This window comes from Gorilla gorilla, chromosome 2 (assembly GCF_029281585.2).
Source record: "Gorilla gorilla gorilla isolate KB3781 chromosome 2, NHGRI_mGorGor1-v2.1_pri, whole genome shotgun sequence".
Taxonomy (NCBI): domain Eukaryota; kingdom Metazoa; phylum Chordata; class Mammalia; order Primates; family Hominidae; genus Gorilla; species Gorilla gorilla.
In genome coordinates, this window is record NC_086017.1 from 194,157,167 (window position 1) to 194,185,082 (window position 27,916).

Genomic DNA, 27,916 nt, shown 5'->3' on the forward strand with positions numbered 1-27,916 from the left:
GTATCATTTTAATAATCTTTTATACTGTATTTTTACTGTACCTTTTCTATGTTTATATATGTTTAGATACACAAATACTTACCATTGTGTTACAACTGCCTACAGTATTGAGTACAGTAACATGCTGTATATAGGTTTGTAGCCTAGGAGCAACGGGCTCTACCAGCAGCCTAGGTGTGTGGTAGGCTTTGCTATTTAGGTTTAAGTACACTCTATGATGTTCACACAATTACAAAATCACCTAAGGACGCATTTCTCAGAATGTATTCATATTGTTAAGCAATGCATGACTGTACTATATTTCTATGTACCAAATTCTGCATTAAAAAGGATAAAAAGCTGGCCAGGTACGGTGGCTCAAGCCTGTACTCCCAGCATTTTGGGAGGCTGAGGTGGGTGGATCATGAGGTCAGGAGTTCAATATCAGCCTGGCCAAGATGGTGAAACCCCGTCTCTACTAAAAAATACAAAAAAAAAAAAAAATTAGCTGGGTGTGGTGGTGGGTGCCTTAATCCCAGCTACTTGGGAGGCTGAGGCACAGAACTGCTTAAACCCGCGAGGCGGAGGATGCAGTGAGCTGAGATCGCGCCACTGCACTCCAGCCTGGGTGACAGAGCGAAACTCCATCTCAAAAAAAAAAAGGATAAAAAGCTAATATTATATACTTCATCAAAAACTGTCCTATGATAGTTTAACTGTCAATATACCAAAGTTCAATGATTCTGCTACTAATTTCTATGCATTGCAGATATTACTCAGCGTAATTACATATCTTTGTCCCTTGTATCTACATGACAGCTTTCATAACTATACGTCCACTTAAAATTATATGTTTCAGGCTGAGCACAGTGGCTCCGGCCTGTAATCCAAGTGCTTGGGAGGCTGAGGTTAAAGGATCACTTGAAGCCAGAAGTTTGAGACCAGCGTGGTCAACACAGTAAGACCCCATCTCTACAATACATTAAAAAAAAAATTAGCCAGGCATGGTGGCATGCGCTTGTAGTCCCAAATACTCTGGAGGCTGAGGTGAGGATTGCTTGAGCCCAGGAGCTGGAGACTGCAGTGATCTTCTGATCATGCCACTGCACTCCAGCCTGGATGAAAAAGTGAGACCCTGTCTCAAAAAAACAAAACAAAACTATACGTATCAATATGGTAACTTTCAACAATCCTTATTTTGTTTCAGGATGATAAGCAATCTGAGTGATGTGCCTAATGATTATCTTAAAATAATGGGAAACCTTGAGATTCCAAGTTAATAAGAAAGGTACATTAAAATAAATGTATGTCTAGAAGTAAACAAAGTTTTTAACTTTTTAAAAACACTGCTATACAGATATAAATTTAAGTAATCACCACTTGAAAATAAGGCTTTACTGCAATTTCTATTGACATTTAATATGTCAATATTCATGGCATAACATATTCTGATATAATATATAATGGTATAATATATTCTACAACATAAGTTAAATATATTCTGCAACATAAATTAAAATTTGAATATGGTATAAGAAAAATGTATTGATTAACCAGAAACCTCTGATCCCTGACTTTTTGGAAATAAATATATATTGAAAAAAAATCTATAAAACGTTGAACAAGAACCCATGGCAGTAGCAACCTCCACAGAAATGTAAATCCAAAAATAGGTAGTCCTAGTAGTAGGCTTTGACCCAGATAATCACCTAAACCAATCAAGAATAAGGCTCAAAGAGATATAAACAAATGTTAAATGAGCAAACGCTGCCAAACGAGAGACTCTCTCTTCTCTATAATATAACCAGTAAGGCAGGAAAATCTCTCACATATTTTGAGAACATCTGAAATGGTAATTAAAAAAGGCTTTTCCACAAAAAATAGATTCAATTAACCAGATCATTCCATTCCAGTAATTAATTCTAGTTCATTATAATTTTCTGTTTTTTTGTTTGAGACAAGAGTTTTGCTCTTGTTGCCCAGGCTGGAGTGCAATGGCGTGATCTCGGCTCACTGCAACCTCCGCCTCCCAGGTTCAAGCAATTCTCCTGCCTCAGCCTACCCAAGTAGCTGGGATTATAGGCATGTGCCACCAAGCCCGGCTAATTTTGTATTTTTAGTAGAGATGGGGGTTTCTCCATGTGGGTCAGGCTGGTCTTGAACTCCCGACCTCAGGTGATCCACCCACCTCGGCCTCCCAAAGGGCTGGGATTACAGGCGTGAGCCACCGCGCCTGGCCATTCATTACAATTTAAAATGTGCGTTGAAACCTCACTAGTCAGCTTTTCGCTGTAAATCAGATAGGTGAATCAGAGTAGATTTTCCCATACTTTATCCAGAAGGAACATGACCCTGTTGTGTCTACCCCCAGAACATCAATCTCCTCCTCATCCCCAATACCACAGGAGGTCTTTTCACTACACTGCTATTAGGCAACAGTTGTCCAGCAGGAGTTTGAGGGGTGAGAGACACCAGATTCACAGATTTCTGATGTGAAAATCAGAGTAAGATTCACATTACGGAGAAGCTTACAAATTTCTTTCCAAGGTCCTTACCGCTGGGGCCTCCTCAATGATCTTCTGATGTCGCCTCTGCACACTACAGTCTCTTTCAAACAAGTACACAGCATTGCCATGGTGATCACCAAACACCTGGACTTCTACATGCCTATATAAAAGCAAACATGTATGTTAATATATTTGTTAGGGGTGATAAATATCACATTCGTTAAGCTAAACTGTTAGGCACAATCACCAGGATTTCTCCATTTTTACTTCCTTTAAGTAAGATCTGATATTTTGACCTCAAATTAGAGGTTATGGACTTAGAAAAAGAACCACAGACCAAATGAGATGGCTCATGCCTGTAATCCCAGCACTTTGGGTGCCAAGGCAGGCAGAATGCTTGAGCCCAGGAGTTCAAGACGAGCCTGGGCAACATGGTGAAACCCCAATCTCTACAAAAAAACTAGCCAGGCATGGTAGCATATGCTTGTAGTCCCAGCTACTCAGGAGGCTGAGGTAGGAGGATCACCTGAGCCCAGAAGGTTGTGGCTGCAGTGAGCTGAGATTGTGCCACGGCATTCCAACCTGGGTGACAGAGTGAGAGACCCTGTCAAAACAAAGAAACTATAATCTTGTAAAACTCAAGGAAAATGTTACCATTTGTAGGATGAATATTAAAGAGAAAAAATCTCTCTACATAAAATGGCAATTAAGACACTTCTCCAACCTAAAGGAGAATGAATGAATGAATGAATAAATAAATATTTTTAAAAGACAGAAAATAGAGACTAAACTAAGTAGGGATACGTAACAAAAAGTACAAACTGTCAAAGAAAAGTCTGATAAATTTGACTACATCAAAATTACAAATTATAGTCACTTCATATATTGTCAAAAGACCAATGAAAAATTTTTTATGACTTTTTGTTTTTAAGCAACTCTTACAGTTAGATTTTATGAATATAGAAGACTGAAATTAAAATGGCTTATCCAGAAAAGTTAAATGTATTAAATTAATATGGACCATTAGTATCTCAGAAATACATGAATGATAAATCATAATAAAACCCAAAAAAGGGCCGGGCACAGTGCCTCACACTTGTAAATCCCAGCACTTTGGGAGGCCAAGGCAGGAGGACTGCTTGAACCCAGGAGTCCAAGACCAGCCTGGGCAACATAGTGAGACTCTGTTTCTAAAAAAAAAATTTTTTTTATAAATTAGCCAGGCATGGTGGTACATGCCTGTAGTCCTAGCCACTCAGGAGGCTCAGGCAGGAGGATTCCTCAAGCCCAGGAATTCAAGGTGGCAGTGAGCAGTGAGCTACGATTGCGCCACTGCATTCCAGCCTGGCTGATAAAGTCAGACCCCATCTCTAAGGAAAAAACAGCAACAACCAACAAAGGTACTTACATGTTGATTATAAAATAGTAAAATTATGACTAATCATATTAAGAGTGAATGCACATAACCTTTGTGGAAATAAGGCTAATATGGACTATTTGGTGAACATGAAATTCTTCTCGGTAGGTTTGTGATATGGTCACACTGTAGTTCACTTCACCTATTCACCACCATAATACACCATAATACAGAAGTGATCAGCAAATATGTTTTCCTGTTGATTTTTTAAAATAAAAACTGTCAAACATAGAAGAGACAAAAAAGCCAGGAAGTCTTATTAATGTATTGCTTCAGTACAATAGTTCATTTCTATTCTTGTTTACTTCATGAAGTATTTTATTTAACCACTTCAAAGAATTTGTTTTCTTGCTAGGCACGGTTGGTGCACACCTGTAATCCCAGCACTTTGGGAAGCCAAGGCAGGCAGATCACCTGAGGCCAGGAGTTTGAGACCAGCTGGGCAACATGGTGAAAACCTGTCTCTTCTAAAAATACAAAACTTAGCCAGGTGCGGTGGCCCACACCTGTAATTCCAGCTAATCAGGAGGCTGAGAGGCATGAGAATCACTTGAACCTGGGAGGCGGAGGCTGCAGTGGGCCGAGATCGTGCCACTGCACTCCAGCCTGGGTGACAGTGAAACTCCGTCTCAAAAATAAAAAGAATTTACCTTCTTGATATATCATCTTTTCTGAATGTTCCCATTTTGAATTTTCCAACCTGTCCAATACATTCTCTTAATAAAATTCTTGGAGCTGATTTTTTCTTTTTAGATTTCTTGCCTTGTTGACTTTTCCTCTTTATCCACAAGCTATATAATCACCAAATACGTTATTGCCATTATTTTAAACAAACTGTTATCTGTTAAATCAATTCAAAATAGGAAAATATTCCTATGTTAGGATAGGAAAATATTTTACTTCTACCTATTCCTTCTCTAATTCTTTTCTATTATGTAGATCCAAGTTTCTGACCTAAAACATTTTATTTCACTCTAAAGAACATCTACTAATATGACCTGCAAGACAGGTCCACTGGTGACAAATTCTCTTCATTTCTGTTTGTCTAAGAAAGTCTTTATTTCTCCTTCATACTTGAAGCATAATTTCACTGGATACAGAAGACTAGGTTAGTAGTTTTTCTCTGATCACTTTATATCTCACTCCACTCTCTTCTTGCATGGTTTCTGATAAGATTTCTTATTTTTATTCCTCTAGTATTTTCCTTCCTTGTGGCTTCTTTCAGTATTTTCTATTTGTCTTTCTTTTCCTGCATTTGAAGATGATGTGCATAGGTGTATATATTTTGGTATTTATTCTTCTTGGTGTCCTCTGAGCTTCCTGGTTCTGTAGTTTTGCATCTGTCAACAATTTCAGAAAATTCTTGGCCATTACTACTTCAAATATCTCTCCTGCTGCTTTCTAATTCTTGTGGTATTCAAATAACGTGTTACATCCTTTTAAATTGTCCCACAGTTCTTGGATATTCTGTTCTCTCTTTTTTCTTTCATTTTTATTTCTCCTTGCATTTCCGTTTGGGAAAGTTCTATTTATCTATGTTCAGGATCACTGATTTTTTTTGTTGTTGTTGTTCACAAATTTGTATTTATTTGTCCCATCATAGTTGTATGAAATCTTTGTGGCCTTGCATAATCCACAATGGAAAGTTGAGGTCTGAGTGGCACATTCTAAACCTTACCTTTTACATAACAAAATTATAGGAAAAAGAGATACTTAAGAACAGAGGGGTAGATAAGTGAAATAATTACAGTATCTTCTTATTGCTAAGTATAGGAAGCAGACAGAACAAAAGTGAGAAGAAAGCCATTGACATAACACAAATCAGCTATTTTGCTATATGACTGAAATCCTTTTCATTGTTTTTTCCATGTTTTCCAATATGTTTGCAAATACGCTTATAGTTTTTTTTTTTATTATACTTTAAGTTCTAGGGTACATGTCCACAACGTGCAGGTTTGTTACATATGTATACATGCGCCATGTTGGTGTGCTGCACCCATTAACTCGTCATTTACATTAGGTATATCTCCTAACGCTGTCCTTCCCCGCTCCCCCCACCCCACGACAGGCCCCGGTGTGTGATGTTCCCCTTCCTGTGTCCAAGTGTTCTCATTGTTCAATTCCCACCTATGAGTGAGAACATGCAGTGTTCAGTTTTTTGTCCGTGCGACAGTTTGCTGAGAATGATGGTTTCCAGCTTCATCCATGTCCCTACAAAGGACATGAACTCATCCTTTTTTATGGCTGCGAGCATCTATTAATATTATGTAGGAGGCTCCCAACTAGTGCTGGCTGTACAGAGGTGAGCAGAGACAAAGCGCCTGTGCTCATTGAAGCCAATTCCATTCATCAGGGCAGAGCACTCCGGACCTAATAACCTGCCAAAGGCCCCAACCTCTTAATACTTGGGGATAGCGGGTTAGGTTTCAACATGTAAATTTTGGAGGGATACAAACATTTAGACCATTGCAACATGGTGGTAGGGTATGGGGGAGGGAAAGCATTCTATAAACTTGTGATTAAATCTCAAGTCTTTTAGTGGTCCTGTGTTTGCGCTGCAAAGTATTTCTAAGTTGTTTTTTTTTCCCCTCCCCTTAGGTGAAATGGGAAGACTAAAGAGGGTTGTGGTTGGCTAACTACCTTCCCCCTGAACAAAAAAGGTTCTGGCAACATCTCCCTTGGAGTTAGGATTTCTTCTGTTAGGGAGAATAGAATGCTCTGGATCTCTTTCAAATTGGTTACTTTTCCCCTCCCACTGCTGTAAAACACGAGGGATTTTTTTTTCTTGGATTTTTACTGTGGGAACTTGGTGAGGTTCCTGGAGGCAAAACCCATGAAAGTGGGAGGTCCCTCTAAGACAGGGCCCCAAGGAGTTTCTCACTTGCACACTGGCCCACACTTAGCCTCAGCCATTTTTCAAAATTCCCACGTAAGTGTTAGGGCTCCAGCAGGTAAACTGATCTGGCTGTGACTCACTATACTTGCATGCTTGTCCAGATTTTAGAGTGAAGGCTTCCCCCTTGGCCTCAATTCTCTGATGGTTCTAAAACCACTGACTTTCATTTTGTTTAGCCTTTTTCTTGCTTTTTGGATATGACTGATAACTTTCAAGCTCTTTATATGTTGGAGCTGAAGTGTTTGTTTTTCTAATTCCAATTGTAAAGTTCTACCACGATATGGTTTGTCTGTGTCCCCAAGCAAATTTCATCTTGAATTGTAGCTCCCATAATCCCCATGTGTGGTGGGAGGGACCCGGTGGGAGGTAACTGAATCATGGGGGCAGGTTTTTCCCATGCTGTTCTCATGATAGTAAGTCTCATGAGATCTGATGGTCTTATAAAGAGCAGTTCCCCTGCACAGGCACTCCTTCCTGCTTGCTGTCATGTAAGACATGCCTTTGCTTCTCCTTCACCTCTTGCCATGATTGTGAGGCCTCCCCAGCCATGTGGAACTGTGAGTCCATTAAACCTCTTTCCTTTATAAATTACCCAGTCGCAGGTATGTCTTTGTTAACAGCATGAGAACAGACTAACACATACCACTTCTGACTCTCCCTCATCTTTTAGGTGCTCCAGGTAAGAGGAAACACTACAGCAGGGATTCCAGGTTATGAAGGGAATGTGTGGGGGCCACATCAAGAGCACAGAGCAATTCTTGCCTGAGTTTTGTTTTTTCAGTTTTTTTTTGTTTGTTTTTTTTTTTAGATGGAGTCTTGCTCTGTTGCCCAGGCTGGAGTGTAGTGGTGCGATCTCAGCTCACTGCAACCTCCACCTTCCAGGTTCAAGCGATTCTCCTGCCTCAGCCTCCCAAGTAGCTGCGACTACAGGCACACACCACCATGCCTGGCTAATTTTTTGTATTTCAGTAGAGACAGGGTTTCACCGTGTTGCCCAGGCTGGTCTCGAACTCCTGAGCTCAGGCAATCTGCCCGCCTCGGCCTCCCAAAGTGCTGGGATTACAGGCGTGAGCCACTGTGCCCAGCCTTGTCTGAGGTCTTAGAAGTTGGAAACACTTTTCCTTTGGCTGCTTATAAGGGAAGTTCAGTGAAGATCTGTGTTCTGTTATGATTTCTGTAGTCATTAAATCAGTCTTATTTACCCTTTTCTGATTGACCCTTTTCTGTGCAGCTTTATCTAACTTAGAGTTTCTGGAGCATAGTGTCTATAAGTGTCTGAGAACCAGGAGGTGCATCAAATCCCAGCTGCCCTAATTCAGCCACTGCCAGAGTACGGGCCAGAGAGACAGACAGATGCAGCTGAGTCCTATCATGAGCGCCTTGATATTTTCTAAGAGTCCTAACATATCCATTTTCCTATTTACATTTTTTTTTTTAAGACAGAGTCTTGCTCTGTCGCCCAGGCTGTAGTGCAGTGGTGTGATCTAGGCTCACTGCAAGCTCCGCCTCCTGGGTTCACACCATTCTCCTGCCTCAGCCTCCCGAGTAGCTGGGACTACAGGCGTCCACCACCACACCTGGCTAATTTTTTGTATTTTTAGTAGAGACGGGGTTTCACTGTGTTAGCCAGGATGGTCTTGATCTCCTGACCTCGTGATCCACCCACCTCGGCCTCCCAAAGTGCTGTGATTACAGGCGTGAGCCACTGCGCCTGGCCCTATTTACATTTTTAATCCATCTAGAATATGTATTATATATGAACTGAGGAAGAAATCTGATTTCTGTTTTTTCTTCCAAAATAGTATACTTTAAAGGTGGTTTCTTATCCCAGTCTTTCAGATACACTAAATAGTTTTGATAAGATTTGTGTAATATCTTGATATCGACTCTTCTCAGTTATCAGCACCATTTTGACAATCTTCTGGCACTCCATTAGTTCAACAGGTAATTATTTAGCAGGACATAAAGAATACACAGTATGATTATCAGGATATTTAAATGTTATTACTAGAGGCTGTTCTCTCTATGGAGTAGCCATTCTTTATTCCTTTACTTTCTTAATAAACTTGCTTTCACTTTACTGTATGAACTCGCCCTGAATTCTTTCTTGTGTGAGATCCAAGAATCCTCTCTTGGGGTCTGGATCAGGACCCCCGTCTGGTAACATCTTTCTGGTGACCACAGAAGGGACAATACTAAGGAAATCCCGACCCAAAGCGGTGGGGTCTGGTAACGTCTTTCTGATGAACTACGGAAGGGACGATACTGAGGAGACCCTCCAACCCAAAGACTGCAGCACTGATTGGCCAACTTTGGGTAAGTGGGGTGCATACACCCGGGCAAAGGATAGGATTGGGTTACAGGCCCAACTTGGTGGAGTTAAAGTCTCTCCTAAGACAGAGTGGGTTAAAGACCCCTCTCAACAAAAGGCAAGGATGCTTGACTGAACTTGGGTTTGAAGCCCAACTTAGGAAGGTTAGATTCCTTCCTAAGATTTAGGGGCTCCTCTCAGTAAAATCCCTCTCGGCTAAGAATGGGTTTGGCACTACGGATGTTAACTGCTATTCTGTTTGAATTAATCTGCCTTGTACTCTTTGCTGACGGCGGTCGGTGATAGGATTAGGCATGTACAGGATGGTGGGACACGGGGAGCTTTTACCTCCCTAAAAGGAGAAACTTGAGAACTGATGGGACTGCTAGAAAAGATCCCCCCCTTTTTTTTTTTAATTCCAAGTGATAACTCTGTATTCCCACAAGTGGTATATATCGTAAATATTAAAATGATCATTGTTTTTAGTTGGTAGACATCGACAAGTAGGAAAATTTGCGAGGTCCGAGAGGGACTGCAGGAAACGCCTCCCTTCCTGGCTTCCCTCGCTCCAGGAGACGCTTGGTGGGCACCCAGGAAGCTCCGTAAAGGCTTCTGGGACGGGCAGAAGCCCCGTGCCCCTGCCTGCACCCCGCACGCCTGCTCATGGCACGCCACCAGCGCGGGCCAGGCGCACAAGTGCAGCACCAGCGGGCTGCGCGCCAGCTGCCCGGTTCGCCGGCTGCGGTACGCCTCCTGCGCGTTGCCGAAGTCCACTGCGGGCACCGGCGGCCACACTGCCTCGGCCGACCCACGTCCTGGCATGGCTGCTGGGCCCACGGCAGGCTGTTCACGGGCAGCCGGCTCCGTGGACAGCGGGGCGAAGCGGGGAATGTAGGGGCGCAGCACCGGCAGGACGCGCCTCAGAGCCATGGCGGGCAAAAGATCCCTTCTTAACTGACAACTGGCCACCTGAACTTTTTATTTAGTGTCGGTTGCAATGGGTGGGTCTTTCTCTGGTCTCTCTGAGCACCTTGCTTTCCCCATCCTGCCACAAAGCAATGCTTTTCTCCCTTCCCTTCCCTTTCTCTCTCTGTGCAAACTGGTTGAATGAATGGCAAAAATCACTGTTTATCTCCTCTGTAAAGTTTTGATTAATAAAAAAAGGATTTGTGAGGCTAGTCTTAAGCTGTAGTGAATCTGGTGTGCTTTGCATGTCTTTCTGAATTGTTCTGTCATAGAGATGGATACCTTAGGATAAAACACAGGCTTAGAACCCCATAAGCCCACTGTTTAAGATGGCCCAGCAAACTAGTCAGTTATAAACTTTGCTGCAGGTCCCTGAAAAAAAAAAACTGGATGAGGTTTCCCCTCTTGTCTTGTATGTCCTTGGGAACTTGACCTTGTAACCATGTGGCCTAGCTTTGTCTTTTCACAATGGTAGCCCGGGTTCAGGATTCAGTTCCTGGCTTAGGGAATGAGTCCTTTTCTTCTGTTTGTCTGTGTATTTATATGTGTTGTGTGTGTGATATGAAAGAGCTTTGGTTAACTGGTTTAAAAATAAGTGTTTATATCAAATATTTTGTTGGAAAAGTAAAAAGTATAATGCCTTTAATTTATGTGATTTAAGTAATCTTTGAGAAATTGAAACAATTCTACATGTAAGGTGTGTAAGGAAAGTGAAATGCATTTTTTTTTTTGTTTTTTTTTTTTTTGAAATGCATTTTTGATAAAAGATTATAAGAAGGCACAGGAATGTGGATTTTTTTTTGTCTAGATTAAAAAGTTAAAGGATTGTTTTAAGTTAAATAAGATAAAGCTTAAGGTTTAAGCAAGTTGTGGAAGGTTTGTAAAAAATTAATCTTGAAAAAAAGAAATTCTGTGTGTGAACATATTGTCTAAAGTTAAAGGGGTATTCAGTTTTTCTGTAAACTGAACATTGGAATAAAAGCACAACAGGTTCTTCTTAAAGCACTAATCTGCTCTTTAACAAAAATTTGTAAAGGGTTATAAAAGGTTTATGAGAACCTCACCTTATGGTCAAACATTAAAATTGGGTAGATATGTCTATAAGGTTTTATTGAAAATTGGGTTTAACATTAATAGTACAGTTATGTAAAGGTGAAATTTGGCTTATTTGGCATAAGAGTCATACAGGAAGCAGTGTCAAATGTGAAATAGTGTTTAGCTTTCTTTGGGCTATATTTGTATAAATATGTTGTTAGTATGTGTTCCAAAATAATGGGAAACTCCTATAATTCTGATATGACTTAGTGTACATTATCAGTATAATTATAATTGTTACATAAAACCATTGTATGCAACAGAGGTAACCAAATTTCTTTGTCAATTGTGTTTTTAACTGTGGCTGCCCTAAAACTTTTTGCCATCCACAGACAATTGTCTTGTTTTGATCCTCTTCAAAAGGAGATTTTTTATTATTATTATTTTGAGACTGAGTCTCACTCTGTCGCCCAAGCTGGAGTGCAGTGGCACAATCTCAGTTCACTGCAACCTCCGCCTCCCAGGTTCACTTGATTCTCGTGCCTCAGCCTCCCAAGTAGCTGGGATTACAGGTGCATGCCACCATGCCTGGCTAATTTTTGTATTTTTATTACAGACAGGGTTTCACCATGTTGGTCAGGCTGGTCTCAAACTCCAGGTCAAGTGATCCACTTGCATCAGTCTCCCAAAGTGCTGGGATTACAGGCATGAGCCACCAAGCCCCAAAAGGTGATTTATAATCAACTATACAACTCTAATAGGTGTTCTTGAATGCAGGTTTCATTTAACTTTGGAGATTGTGACATTAGAAAAGGGAAAAAGAAACTTTCAGGACTCTCATGGAAAGTTGAAATGTTCATGTATATCAAGCAAAACAGGAGTTAACTGCACGGACTAAACTAATAGAAGTCTGAAGTAATCTTTTTTGACTTTTTGCTTAAAACATTGCTGATCCTCTGTTTTGTTCTTCAGAGTCAAGGAAACTTTTCTTTTAAGCTATTGACAGCTTTTTAAACAATTAAGTAATGTGCACACTCATAAACAAAATTTGGAGCATATTTGTTTCTATCTGATTTCTCCAGAATTTGGAAATTATTTGTGACTATCTTAACTTATGGCAATATAGTTATTTGCATAAATGCAATAAGAATCTGCTTTCTTTTGCAATGGGACACAACTGGAGAAACTGGTTATTTTACCAAGGCTTTGACTGGAATGGCATGCTTTCCTTTAAGGAATCAAACTTGACTTGTAAAGCCAATAAAAGCCCCTGGGGAAAACTGGCCTCATTCCTTGTCTACACAGTCTCTATGTAGGGTTCCTAACCTGTAGTAAGTAAAGAATGTCACTTTCTGAAAGACTCAGGAGCCCCAAGTTATCGTGAGACCTCAAGAGGAGAAAAATTTACCCAACTCATAGGTATTTGAGGGTATAAACCCATGGCTGGGCTTGGCTTAAAAACAAGAAAGGTCTTCTCTGACATTCCTTATGGAAGAGTTCTATCAAAACCAATTTTAAAAGCCTGTATGGCAAATAATTATTCTTGCTGCACTTTGTACAAATAATCAGGCCATGTATAATAAAGCAAATCAGTCTTACCATGATTTGTCTTTAGTAAAAATGGGAAACTGGAGAGAGAAAAATTATGTTTCAAGAACTATGGCACATTTGTTATTAAATTCTGGTCTCATCAGTTGTTTCTGAGATTTCCTACAATTTGGACTAACCCTGCTTATTCCTGTGGACCAACCAGTGATCCCTGGATGCTGCTCAGAAGAAACAGGAGGGACTGGTAATGCAAATATCTGAATCAATATTCTAATCCTGGGCACGTATTGGAATCACCTAGCAACCTCATATCAGCTTGGTTCCAACAGTTGCCCAGTTAGTGGAAAGCCTTCTAACTTAGTTAACTTGGGATAATCTTGCTTACTTTGCTCTACTGTTGTGGAATATATTACTGTTATACTCTTTGTGTAGAAATGCAGGATAAGCTTACCAAATTTTTTTTAAAAAACACACATTAATCTTCCAGATGTCATCTTTTGTCGGAACTCAAGAGTTATGAGTGGCCCTCAACATACCGATGCTTTCTAACTAAGCTCCTCTCTCTATACTGAACACAAGAGATCCTAGTAGTTAGGCAGGAATATCATCACCCCATTCAGCCTGAAGAAGTTACAGAAGATGGATCTCTGTCCCTCTGCAACCCTTAGGATTAAGTGTGCTCTTACAAAAGGGAAAAGGGAAATGTCAGAGGCATTTGAACCAGAGCAACTCCCATCTTGAATAGGAGCTGGGTAAAATAAGGCTAAGACCTGCTGGGCTGCATTCCCAGTAGCAAGTTAAGGCATTTTTAATCACAAGAAGAGACAGAAGGTCAGCAAAAGATACAGGTCATACGGACCTTGCAGATAAAACAGGTTGCAGTAAAGACGTTGGCTAAATCCCACTAAAACCAAGATGGTAACAACAGTGACCTCTGGTCGTCTTCACTGCTACACTCCCACCAGCACCATGACAGTTTGCAAATGCTATGGCAACGTCAGGAAGTTACCCTATATGGTCTAAAAAGGGGAGGCAAGAATACTCCACCCCTTGTTTAGCATATCATCAAGAAATAACCATAAAAATGGCAACCAGCAGCCCTTGGGGCTGCTCTGTCTATGGAGTAGCCATTCTTTATTCCTTTACTTTCTTAATAAACTTGTTTTCAATTAAAAAAAGTTATTACTAGAAATACAGAATAGAAATAGAGTCACACAATGTGCCACACAATGACATTCCGTCAATGCCAGACTGCATATAGGATGGCGATTTCATAAGATTATGATGGAGCTGAAAAATTCCTATCATTTAGTGACATAATAGCACAATACATTACCTTTCTTATGTTTTGAGATGTTTAGATACACAAATACTTACCATTGTGTTACAAATGCCTACAGTATTCAATACAGTAACGTGTTGTACAGGTTTGTAGCTCAGGAGCAATAGGCTATACCATAGCTTAGGTGTGTAGTTGACTATACTATCTCAGTTTGTGTAAGGACACTCTATGATGTGTGCACAACAATGAAATTGCCTAACAATGCATTTCTCAGAATGTATCTCTGTCATTAAGCAACACATGACTGTATACAGAAATATTAATAATAATTAGGAGAATACAATTATGGGTTGTTTTCCATCTTCTGCATTTTCCAAAAATTTGTAATGTGTTCATATTACTTCTATAGTTCAAAAAATATTACTGATGCCTATTACAAGGAAAGTAGTATGCCAGGCAATATATACAAAAAATAAAAATGTATATACTACCAGGTCTTTGATTCCCAGGGGCTTTCCCGCTATTGGGGGAATAAATTATAATGTGATGCAATGTATGGCTAAACATTTCATAAGTAAAGAACTTACATATTCAAAAAATGTTGCAGGCATGGAGTTACATAATAACTCAAATAAGCTATTGATGTCTCTGAAATAAGTTACTGAAATAAGCTATTGATGTCTCCACAATTCTAACTTAAGAGCATGCTGATTTGGATGGCTAGCCTATTCTTTCTTGAAAGGAAGCCTTCAATGTACCTTAGAAATGCTCCCCCCCTTTTTTTTTGCCTTAATTGAATTTCATTTACTATGCCATGCTCAGGACAGTTGTTTTATAGGACCTGAAACAAAAAACAATTTGGGGGTCTTCTTTAAGGAGAAGAATACAAAACTGCAAATACAAAATTAGGTCAGGGTCTTGGAAGAGATTAATGTAAAAGAAGGGCCTGAAGTTTCAAGTCTGTTACCTTCAAGGTAAATCTCTTTCCAGTCATGGTTCCCAAATAAATTATTCTTTTCACTTGACTTACAGGTCACACACATATATATATAAAATTTAACAATTGTCATAAAAATCTATGAAATGAGAAACTTTACAATCAGCATCTTAAACAACAAACATGAAAATAAAATTCCAGAAAAAAAAATAGGGATTCACATTGCATTTGCTATAGTGGTACCCAGAGAAGTAGCTTAGTGCAGTGGCTTAGATATGAACTCTGGAGTCAAAGTGCCTGGGTTCAAATCTCAGCTTTACTACTTAACAGCTGAGTGACCTCAGAAAAGTAACACAACACAACCATTCTGTTGCTTAGTGTCCTCACCTGTAAAATGAAAACAGTACTTACCTAATGAGGTTGTTGTAAGAATTATATTAGAATTAGAAGGACAGCAAGATTATTTAGCATGTGTAAAATACTTAAAATCTGGCACATGGTAAGTGCAATGTAAGTGTTAGCTCCTATTAACAGCATATCACTTGTAATTCAACTTAGAAAATTACTTCCATTTCCTGAGCATCTCAACTGACAGAGTTCTATAAATATAGCTGAATTTATGACAATAATTTGCTAATATTGAAAAAAAAACCCCTAAATTTCATCAACAAGAAACATACTGAATGAATTAATGGTATATCAAGATCATAGAACCACTAGGTCACCAACAAAAAGAATGAGGCTGATCTACAATTACTGACACGGAAAGATGTCTGTGATATAATATTAGTGTATAAGATTCTATTCACTGGCCGGGCACAGTGGCTCACGCCTGTAATCCCAGCACTTTGGGATGCTGAGGCAGGTGGATCACGAGGTCAGGAGTTTGAGACCTGCCTGACCAACATGGGAAAACCCCATCTCTACTAAAAACACAAAAATTAGCCAGGCATGGTGGGGCATACCTGTAATTCCAGCTACTTAGGAGGCTGAGGCAGGACAATCGCTTGAACTCGGGAGGCAGAGGTTGCAATGAGCCGAGATCGTGCCACTGCACTCCAGCCTGGGCAACAGAATGAGAGACTCCGTCCAAAAAAAAAAAAAGAAAATTCTATTCACTGTTCTTAGGATATATTTTGTTTGCTGTATGTATATGTATGTAGGTTTCTATTCACATAGAAAATGCCTGGAAGAATGCATACCATCCTACAATCAGTGGTTACATCACAGGACAGAACTGGGAAACTTGTAATAATATACTTATATACTACTACAGTTTTATATTTGATAGAATGTGCATGCATTATTTTTATAATTTAATTTTTAAACTCTGAGTCAGAAAAATAAGGTCAACCCACCTCGGTGTGTCTACAAACTTCTCGATCAGCATAGCATCATCATTGAAAGACTTCTTAGCTTCTCTCCGCGCTGACTCTAACTGTTCTTGAAATTCTTGTTCTGATCTAACAATCCTCATTCCCTAAGAGAGAAAAGATGATTATGACTACAACATAAATAAAACAAAGAAGACAAGCCTGAATTGGCAAACACAAGCATGCACAATCTTACTTTTCCTCCTCCACCCCGGACGGCTTTAATCATGACAGGATAGCCAATTCTCCTGGCGTGTTCCTTCAGGCACTGGTCTGATTGGTCCTCACCATGATAACCCTCCACAACAGGTACTCCAGCAGCAGCCATTATGGATTTGGATGTGCTTTAGAGTGGGAAAGAAAACAACATGCCCCAAATTCTACAAATTATTTCATTCAAGACAAACATAAATATAGCCCAGTCTATAAATTACAATGGAACTCTTTAAAGAAAACATCGAGTCTGAGACGACAAAATAATACAAATTTAATATGTCTATTAGTTAGTTTCCCTCATTTCATGCGGTAGCTCATCTCACCCTGTTTTTTAATCCCAAAATACTAATATATTGATTAGAAACATTAAGTATTTTCTGTAACTCAATAGAATTTCTCTGTGTCGCAGATAAATAACTTATGCCTATGACAACAGAAGGGTAGAATTAAAATATTATAGGTAAAACAAACTATTTCTTTTTTTTTTTTTTAAAGAGACAGGGTCTCACAATGTTGCCCATGCCAGAGTGCAGTGGTGCAATTATACCTCACTACAGCCTTAAACTTCTGAGCTCAAGTGATCCTTCTGCCTCAGCCTCCTAAGCACCTGGGACAACAGGTGTGTGTCACCATACCCAGCTGAATTTTTTTTTTTTTTTTTTTTTGAGATGGGGTCTTACTCTGTCACCCAGACTGAAGTATGATGGTGTGATCACAGCTCACTGCAGCCTTGATCTCCTGGGCTCAAGCAATCCTCCCACCTCAGCCTCCCAAGATGCTGGACCCACAGGCACGTGCCACCATGCCTGGAATTTTTAAAAAATTTTGTAGAGACAGGGTCTCCCTGTGTTACCCAGGCTGGTCTTAAACTTCTGGGCTCAAGTGATCCCCCTACCTTGGCCTCCCAAAGTGCTGGGATTACAGGTGTGAGCCACTGTGCCCAGGCCTGGCTGATTTAAAAAAAAAAATTTTGAGAGACAAGGTCTCACTAAGTTGCCCAGGCTGGTCTTGAATTCCTGGCCTCAAGCTATCCTCCTGCCTCAGTCTCCCAAAACACTGGTATTATAGGCATAGCCACCATGCCTGGCCCAAACTATTTCAACTGACCTTCATACAGTTATATTTTAAAAGATATAAACTCATACCTCTTTATACCCATGTCTCTAATTGCAGATGGAGGAGGGCCTATAAAAATAATTCCTTCTTGCTTACAAAGTTCAGCAAATTCCATGTTTTCTGAAAGAAAACCGTATCCTGGATGGATAGCCTAGAAATGAGAAATAAAATAAAAAATTTACTCATCAGTGCTCAACTGGCAACACCTTAATGCAGGTGAAGCTGTCTTCCTCTGGGAGGCCTCTCCCTACACTGGTAATAGTATGGTCTCTATTAAAATCTGTTTCCAAAGAAATATCTGAAATATTCATATGAAAGCTCTGAAGCCTTACCTAAACCAGATGAATCTATATTTCTTTTTATTGTGATAATATATACATAGCAAAACACTGACCATTTTAGTTACTTTCAAGTATGTAATTCAGTGGCATTAAGTACACTCACAATGTTGGGCAACTGTCATCACCATCCATCCTCAGGATGCTTTAATCTCCAAACATAATTCTCCATTCCCTCCCTTTCCTTAGTCCCTAGTAACCAGCATTTTACTTTCTGTTTATGAATTTCTCTAGCCAAAGTACCTCATGTAAGTGGAAGTGTATAATAATTTGTCTGAGTTTGGCTTATTTTACCTAGCATAACGTTTTCAAGGTTCATTCATGTAACATGTATCAAAATTCCATTTGTTTTTAAGGTTGAATAATATCCAGTTTGTACACATTTTGTTTATCCATTAATCTCTTGATGGACATTGTGTTATTTCTACACATTGTGAATACTGCTGCTGTGAACAACAAGTATTGGTATACAAGTATCTGTTTTGAGTCCCTGCTTTAAATTCTTCTAGCTGTATACCAAAAGTGGAATTGCTGGATCATATGGTACAGAAGTTTCTATATACTTAAATTTAAAATAATATTGCAATTAGGGTAGAATGTCAAGAAGTAAAGGGCTTCAGAGTGGTAAGGGGAATTTGTCTATTCTGTCTCTGTGTAAAACTGGCCTAGAATTGAAATCACGGCATCCAAAAGCCCCAAACAGAACACTAGCTCAATAAATACCTCACTTATCTTCAGGTCATCAATGTCATCTTTCCAGAAAAAAAGCTAAGAAGCAAATGAAAGTCATGTATTAAAGTCTACAGGAGTGCCCCCTTATCCAAGATCCCTAGTGGATGCCTGAAACTATGAATACTACAGAACTGGACTGATACCAATTTGACCACGCTTCTGTTCATGTCTTCCAATCACAAATGTAATGCCTTTCCCATCTTAACTAAGTACTTGCCATGCCCTGTGGCCATAAGTTTTGCAGTTTGAGGTGCAACAGGAAAATGACATGAATTTGTTTTTCCTTCTTCACAATTTCACAGATAGAAACTTGGTCCTTACCAAGAACCAAGAAACCTCAACATACATATTTTTTTCTTTCCTTGAGAATTTTCACCTTTTCACTTAAAAGAAGCATTTCATGGCTTCTCTTTAGCATAAGTGAATTGCCACCATCATTGCTCTTGCATTTTGGGGCCGTGATTTAAATAAAATAAGGGTGACTTGAACGCAAGCATGGTGGTACCATGACAGTCGATTTGATAACCTAGATGGCTCCTGAGTGACTAACAGATGGGGAGTGGAGACAGCATGGAGACACTGGACAAAGGGACGATTCACATCCTGGGAGGGACAAAGCAGACTGTGCAAGATCTCACTGTGTGACTCAGAATGGCGTGCAATTTGAAACTTATCAATTGTTGATTTCTGGAATTTTCCATTTAATATTTTCACACCATAGTAGACTGCAGGTAACTGAAACCACTCAAAGCAAAACCGTGGATAAAGGAAAGTACATGTACTTTCAGTGAAAAGGGCATCCCTCAGACTTCAGCCTAGTTACTTCCAATGTACTCAGAATTTTAACAAACATACTTACTGGAATTTTAGCCCACAGAAGAGGAAATTCAGTAACTGAAGGACAGCAAGATTTCTAAAAGTAAACACGCTGACAGCAAAAAGGGAAGAAACAGAAGGAGGCAAAAGGCAGAGAGGACTTGGATGATTTAATGAGTGGTGAAGCCACACCCTCTCCAACATCAGTAGCCCTGAGGGGATTTGTTCTTCTAAAATGTGAGCGAGTATTATAATTATGACCAAAACAACGTAAAAACACAAAGGCTCAGCCAATCCTGTTTCAAAACAGTTACATTCAAAGATCATTTCAAAATTAAAGGGGTAAGCTTCACATATCTGGGAAACTCATACGAATAGAAAAACCCACATCCTAGTGACAGGAAACAATAAAATGCCAGATACAGATAAAATGCTGGATACTCATATGTTGCAGCCAGTTTAGAGTTTTATATCTTTTAAACCAAAGTTCAATTTTATTTTATTAACTTTTATTTTAGGTTTGGGGTGCATGTGAAGATTACACAGGTGAATACATGTCACAGCGGTTTGTTGTACAGAGTTCGTCACCCAGGTATTAGGCCCAGTATTCAATAGTTATCTTTTCTGCTCCTCTCCCTCCCACCTTCCCCACTCAGGTAGACCCCAGTGTCTTTTGTTTCCTTCTTTGTGTTCACAAGTTCTTATCATTCAGCTCCCACTTCTAAGTGAGAACATGCAGTATTTGGTTTTCTGTTCCTGTGGGAGTTTGCTAAGGATAATAGCTTCCAGCTCCATCCATGTTCCCGCAAAAGATGTGATCTTATGCTTTATTATGGCTGCATAGTATTCCGTGGTGTATATGTACCACCTTTTCTTCATCCAATCTGTCACTGATGGGCATTTAGGCTGATTCAATGACTTTGCTATTGTGAATGATGCAATGAACATACATGCACATGTGTCTTCATGGTAGAATAATTTATATTCCTCTGGGTATCAACCAGTAATGGGATTGCTGGGTTGAATGGCAGTTTTGCTTTTAGCTCTTTGAGGAATCACCCTGCTGCTTTCCACAATGGTTGAACTAATTTACACCCCCACCAACAGTGTATAAGCGTTCCCTTTTCTCCACAACCTCCTGACATCTGTTATTTTTTTGACTTCTTAGTAATAGCCATTCTGACTGGTGTGAGATGGTGTCTCATTGTGGTTTTGATTTGCGTTTCTCTAATGATCAGTGATATTGAGCTTTTTTTCATGTTTGTTGGTCACATGTATGTCTTCTTTTGAGAAATGCCTGTTCATGTCCTTTGCCCACTTTTTTTTTTTTTTTGAGATGGAGTCTCGCTCTGTCACCCAGGCTAGAGTGCAGTGGCATGATCTCGTCTCATTGCAACCTCTGCTTCCCAGGTTCACGCCATTCTTCTGCCTCAGCCTCCCAAGTAGCTACAGGTGCCTGCCACCACGCCCTGCTAATCTTTTTGTATTTTTAGTAGAGACGGGGTTTCACCATGTTAGCCGGGATTGTCTCATCTCCTGACCGTGTGATCTGCCCGCCTCGGCCTCCCAAAGTGTTGGAATTACAGACGTGAGCCACTGTGCCTGGCTGTCCTTTGCCCACTTTTTAATGGGGTTGTTTTTCTCTTGCACATCTGTTTAAGTTCCTTATAGATGCTAGATATTAGACTTTTGTCAGATGCAAACTTTGCAAATATTTTCTCCCACAATTTGAGTATTTTATATAAAATGGTCAAACATCTATACTAGGCAAATGAAACAGGTCTATGTCCTAGTCCTCCCTGGTTTGGGTTTTCTTTTGAGATATGATTTATAATACATAATATTCATTCATTTATAGTTTGGTGAATTTAGTAAATCTATACAATTGTACAACTATCACTACAATCCAGTTTGAGAACACCTGCATCACTTGAAAAAGTTCCCATGTGCCCACGTGCAATCTGTTCCCAATACCCAGGCAACAACTGACTTGTTGTCTCTATAGTTTTGCCTTTAAAAACATTCATATAAACAGAATCATACAGTACATAGTATTATGTGTCTGGCTTCTTTAACTTCACATAATTTTTCAAGGTTTATTCATGTTGTGGAGTGTGCCAGTAGCTCATTTCTTTTTATAATATGGATTCTGTTATATGGATATACCACATTTTGTTTACCCATTCATTTGAATTATTTTCCAGTTTGTGGTTATTATGAATAATGGTGTTATAAACATTGACAGACAAGTCTGTGTGAACATATTTTTCATTTCTCTTGGGTAAATACCCAGGAGTGCAATTGTTTGGTCCTAATATGGTAAGAATACATTTAACTTTTCTAAAGCGATGATTTTATTTTGCATTTCTACCAGCAATTTATGATGCTTTAAAGTGTGTATCCATATCCCTGCCCACATGTTGTACTATCAGTCTTTCTGATTTTGGCCAATCTAGTGGGTGCAGTGTTACTGCACTTTTTAAACATAGTTGTTGAGATATAATTCATATACCATAAACTCGGCCAACCCAATGATTTTTAGTATACTCAGAGTTGCACAATTATCACTATAATCTAAAATACTAAGATCTAATAATGTAAGTTTTTAACACTGCAAAAGAAATCCTGTGCCTCTTAGCCATTCCTCACTCCCCATAAACCCCCAGCCCTAGGCAACTGTGAATCTACTGTCTCTATAGATTTACCTATATGAACATTTCATATAAATGGAATCATATAATACATGCAGTCTTTTGTGACTGGCTCTGTCACTGAACGTAATATTTTCAAGGTTCATCCATTTTTTGTTTAACACAAATCAGTACTTCATTCCTTTTTGATGGTAAAATAATACTCCATTGTATGGCTATACTGCATTTTATCTATCCACTCATCAGTTGATAGACATTTGCATTGTTCCTACTTTTTTGGCTACTATAAATAATGCTGCTATGAACATTCAGGTATAAATTTCTGTGCGGATGTGTTTTCATTTCTTTTGGGTATATACTGAAGAAGTAGAGTTACTAGTTCATAAAGTAACTCTATGTTTAACGTTTTGAGAAACTGCAAAACTGTTTTCCAAAGTGGCTGCTCCAGTTTACATTCCCATCAGTAACATAGAAGGGTTCCAATTTCTCTAAGTCCTCACCAATACTTGTTATCATCTCTTTTTGATTATAGCATCCTAGTGAGTATGAAGTGGTATCTCACCAAGGTTTTGATTTGTATTTCCCTAACAGCTAATATGTTGAACATCTTTTAATGGGCTTTCTGGTCATTTGTATACCTTCTTTGGTGAAGGATCTATTCAAATATTTTGCTCATTTTTTAAAAAAATTGGGTTTCCTAGCAACAGTTTCAAGCTTTGAAGTCAATTTTATCATTTTTTTTCATGAACCTTTCTTATAGTATTATGTCTAAGAAATCTTTGCCTAATCCAAGGTCTCGAAGATTTTCTCCTATGTTTTCTTCTAGAAGTTTTATAGTTTTAGCTCTTACATTTAGGTCTATGATATATTGTAAGTTAATTTTTTTTGTTTAAGGTGTGAGGTAAGAGTCTAGGATCTAGACTTCAGGTTCATCTTTTTACAAAGAGATGTCAAATTACTCCAGCACTATTTGTTGAAAAAACTCTCCTTTCCTCTATTGAATTACTTTAGCACCTTTATTCAAAAATCAATTGACTACATATGTGAGTTTATTTTTGGATTTTCTATCCTGTTCTACTGACCTATGTTTTTATCCTTATACCAATACCACACTGTTTTGGTTATTGTAGCTTTATATATATATTTTGAGACAGAGCCTCGCAGTGTCTCCCAGGCTGGAGTGCAATGGCATGATCTTGGCTCACTGCAACCTCCACTTCCTGGGTTCCAGCGATTCTCTTGCCTCAGCCTCCTGAGCAGCTGGGATTACAGGCACCTGTCACCATGCCTGGCTAATTTTTGTATTTTTAGTAGAGACAGGGTTTCACCATGTTGGCCAGGCTGGTCTTGAACTCCTGACCTCAAGTGATCTGCCCACCTTGGTCTCCCAAAATGCTGGGGATTACAGGTGTGAGCCACTGCACCTGGCATAGTGAGTTTTGAAACAGAGTCTAAATCCTACAAATTAGTTACATAAGCTTTTCAAAAATTGTTTTAGGTATATATTAGGCTTTTTGGCTATTTTAGGATTAGCTTATCAATTTCTATTTTTTTTAAAGCCTGCTGGGATTTTTATAAAGACTGCATTAAATATATAATGCCACCTTAATAATATTGAGTGTTCTGATGAAATATCTGTTTATTTAGAACTTCTTTAGTAACTCTCAGCAATGTTTTATAGTTTTCAGTAAATATGTCTTGAACTGCTTTTGCTAACTTTATTCCTAAGTATTTGATTGCTATTGTGAATATAACTGTTTCCTTAATTTCATTTCCGGAGTGTTTGTTACTAGTCTCCTTTCTTTTTAACAGATACTGAATTTGATGGAACTTTTTGGTGTACTAGATAAATGCTCTTCTTTCATAACTGTATTAGTCTGTTTTCACACTGCTGATAAAGACATATCCCAGACTGGGCAATTTACAAAAGAAAGAAGTTTATTGGACTCACAGTTCCACATGGCTGGGGAGGCCTCGCAATCATGGCAGAAGTCAGGGAGGAGGAATTCATGTCTTACATGGATGGCGGCAGGCAAAGAGAGAGGTTGTGCAGGGAAACACCCATTTTTAAAACCATCAGCTCTCGTGAGACTCATTCATGACCATGAGAACAGCACAGGAAAGACCTGCCCCCATAATTCAATCACCTCCCACTGGGTTCCTCCCACGATACATGAGAATTGTGAGAGTTACAACTGAAGATGAGATTTGGGTGGGGACACAGAGCCAAACCATATCATTCCGCTCCTCGTCCCTCCTAAATCTCATGTCCTCACATTTTGAAACCAATCATGCCTTCCCAACAGTCCCTCAAAGTCTTAACTTATTTTAGCATTAACTCAAAAGTCCACAGTCCAACGTCTCGTCTGAGACAAGGCAAGTCCCTTCCGCCTATAAGCCTGTAAAATCAAAAGCAAGCTAGTTACTTCCTGGATACAATGGGGGTATAGGCATTGGTTAAATACAGCCTCCAAATGGGAGATATTGGCCAAAATAAAAGGGCTACAGGCTCCATGCAAGTCTGAAATCCAGCAGGGCAGTCAAATCTTAAAGCTCCAAAATGATCTCCTTTGACTCCACGTCTCACATCTGGATCACATGGATGCAAGAGGTGGGTTCCCATAGTCTTGGGCAGCTCCAACCTTGTGGCTTTTCAGGGTATAGCCCCTCTCCTGGCAGCTTTCACAGGCTGGTGTTGAGTGTCTGTGGCTTTTCCAGGTACATGGTGCAAGCTGTCGGTGGATCTACCATTCTGGGGTCTGGAAGACAGTGGACCTCTTCTCACAGCTCCACTAGGCAGTACCCCAATAGGGACTCTGTGTGGGGGCTCTGACCCCACATTTCCCTTCTGCACTGCCCTAGCAGAGGTTCTCCATGAGGGTTCCACCCCTGCAGCAAACTTCTGCCTGGCATCCAGGCGTTTCTATACATCCTCTGAAATCTAGGCGGAGGTTCCCAAACCTCAGTTTTTGACTTTTGTGCTCCCAGAGGCTTCACACCACATGGAAGCTGCCAAGGCTTGGGGCTTCCACCCTCTGAAGCAACAGCCCAAGTAGTACCTTGGCCCCTTTTAGTCACAGCTGGAGCAGCTGGGACTGAGGGGACCAAATCCCTAGACTGCACACAGCAGTCTGGCCTGGCCCGGCCCACAAAACCATTTTTTCCCTCCTGGGCCTCTGGGCCTGTGATGGGAGGGGCTGCCATGAAGACCTCTGACATGCCCTGGAGACATTTTCCCCATTGTCTTGGGGATTAACGTTTGGCTCCTTGTTACTTATGTAAATTTCTGCAGCCAGCTTGAATTTCTCCTCAGAAAATGGGATTTTCTTTTCTACCACATTGTCAGGCTGCACATTTTCTGAACTTTTATGCTCTGCTTCCCTTATAAACTGAATCCCTTTAATAGCACCCAAGTCGTCTCTTGAATGCTTTTCTGCCTAGAAATTTCTTCCGCCAGATACCCTAAATCATCTCTCTCAAGTTTGAAGGTCCACAAATCTCTACAGCAGGAATAAAATGCTGCCAGTCTTTGCTAAAACATAACAAGAGTCACCTTTGCTCCAGTTCCCAACAAGTTTCTCATCTCCATCTGAGACCACCTCAGCCTGGACTTCACTGTCCACATTACTATCAGCATTTTGGGCAAAGCCATTCAGCAAGTCTCTAGGAAGTTCCAAACTTTCCCACATTTTCCTGTCTTCTTCTGAGCCCTCCAAACTGTTCCAACCTCTGCCTGTTACCGAGTTCCAAAGTCACTTCCACATTTTTAAGTATCTTTTCACAGCACCCTACTCTACTGGAACCAATTTTCTGTATTAGTCTGTTTTCATGCTGCTGATAAAGACATACCTGACACTGGGCAATTTACAAAAGAAAGAGGTTTAGTGGCTGGATAGGCCTCACAATCATGGTGGAAAGGCAAGGAGGAGCAAGTCACAACTTACATGGATGGCGGCAGGCAAAGAGAGAGCTTGAGCAGGGAAACTCCTGTTTCTTAAAACCATCAGACCTCATGAGACTCATTCACTATCATGAGAACAGCGCAGTAAAGACCCATCCCCATAATTTAATCACCTCCTACTGGGTTCCTCCCATAATACGTAGGAATTGTAGGAGTTGCAATTCAAGATAAGATGTGGGTATGGACACCATGAAACCATATCAGTAACTAAAAACAAAAGGAGCCATCTCCTTGTGAAAATAAAATTCAGTCGTACACTCTGGGAACAGCCTTAAGAAGTTTAACTAATTTCTCTTAGGAAGAACAATTTAATATACCCAAACCATGATGTTCTTGAGCATTTGAATGGATTAAAAGGGAAAACAACAGCACCACTACTATTACCAGCGGGCTAATTCCCTTGCTTCAGGCATGTATTGAGCTGCCACTTCACCCTGGTGGGTCATAGGATTGCAAACCTCTTGAGATTGTTCATTGCACGGTACTAACATGCCTTTATTAGCAAACACAGAAAACTAGTATCTCTTGTCCTCCTTAAATCTCTGCCAAAATAATTTCTTCCAACCTTTTAGTTTCTATTTACTTTGCTCTGTAACTTGTTCAAGAAGACACACACAAGCAAAGCTGTTGGTTCTACCCTCAAGCAGAGTTTGACAAAAAACTGGCTCTGCCTTCAAGCAAAAATGAGAAGTGTCCTTTCCATGGTGAAGCGGACAAGTCATGGTCTTTAAATTCTTATTACCAAGTGTAAGGTACATGGATGTGCTTTGGTCAAGGAATAGGCTGAGGTGGACATCCAGACCTGCATGACTCAGCAAATTTAGGGCACAGGCACATACTGCACTTGTTATATAACCTGTTTGTGTAAGCTCATATGCCACTATTGTCTGTAAAAGGTATAATTGCCCTGCTAATGCTGTTCAGGGGCTCTTGGGGCTCAGCTCGGCTCAACATGGCTTGACATGGTGGGAGCACTGGCGCCCAGAGAGAGTGCCAAAGTTGTCCATCTTGTAGCCGGACAGGTGGGAGCCAGGACACAGCTTGGCTTGCTCATGCCCAGAGAGAGAAAGAGTTAAGCTGCTGACCCTGAAGGCAAGGGAGAGCCAGCTGTGCAGCTGCGGGCATGGGAGTGGCAGGAACCACAGAGCCAGAGCAGACAGCTAAGATAAAGGTGAACAGTATGAGAGAGCTAGTGTAACTAAGCTGCTAATAAGAGCTGCTGCTGAAGAAAACCATATTCACCTGTCTATGGCCCCCCAAGTGTTCTTTCTGCTCATCCACCCACTCTCCTCAGACATCAGCATGGGCTGGACAGACCCTGGGACCTGACACCAAGAATTTCCTACCTTCGTCTGTGATACTTAAAACATATGGGTTTCCTTTTGGTCAACCACAGAGTACCTGTATTTAGTAAAGGACTTGCTATATGCATTTAAGTTACTTGTCAGTGATTTTCAAGTACCTGTAATAAAGTTCCTAACTCTTGGTAGCACATGAAAAAAAAAATGGAGCACTTTTATAAAACATTCATGCTCAGGAGCAACTTCAGATAACTGAGGGGACTAAAGTATAATACGCATATAGAAAAGCACATTTGCCCTAAGTGTACAGCTCTTAAGTCCATCGTTTACTTAAACTGAATATACCTGTGCAGCCAGTGCTTGGCTCAAGAATCAAAACTTCACAAGCATTCCAGAGACTGCTTTATGCTCCCTTGCAGTTAGGCCTCTTCCGCAAGGCAGTACAACAGTCTCTTTAAAAGCTCAGGTGGTTCTAATCTGCAGACAGGGTTAACTACAACCTCTTTCCCAACCAGAGAAGACTGAAGACAACTG

General features: G+C 40.1%; 1 protein-coding gene across 11 annotated transcripts in view; it reads right to left on the bottom strand.

Moving 5' to 3' along the window:
• Positions 1–27,916, bottom strand: part of MCCC1 (methylcrotonyl-CoA carboxylase subunit 1) — a 102,052-nt gene that overhangs the window by 57,305 nt on the left and 16,831 nt on the right. For 7 of the 11 annotated variants that reach the window (XR_010133017.1, XM_019024419.4, XM_055381948.2 and 4 more), the window contains 4 exons: positions 17,613–17,734; positions 16,448–16,595; positions 16,237–16,358; positions 2,535–2,646 (listed from right to left, as the gene is read on the bottom strand). Coding sequence is in view for 10 of the 11 variants with exons in the window: in XM_019024419.4 (XP_018879964.3) it covers positions 2,535–2,646; positions 16,237–16,358; positions 16,448–16,595; positions 17,613–17,734 (504 nt within the window). In the remaining variant the exon portion in view is untranslated. The remainder of the gene's footprint in view (positions 1–2,534; positions 2,647–16,236; positions 16,359–16,447; positions 16,596–17,612; positions 17,735–27,916) is intronic. The other 4 variants (XM_055381949.2, XM_055381952.2, XM_055381953.2 and 1 more) reach the window with 1 other exon arrangement.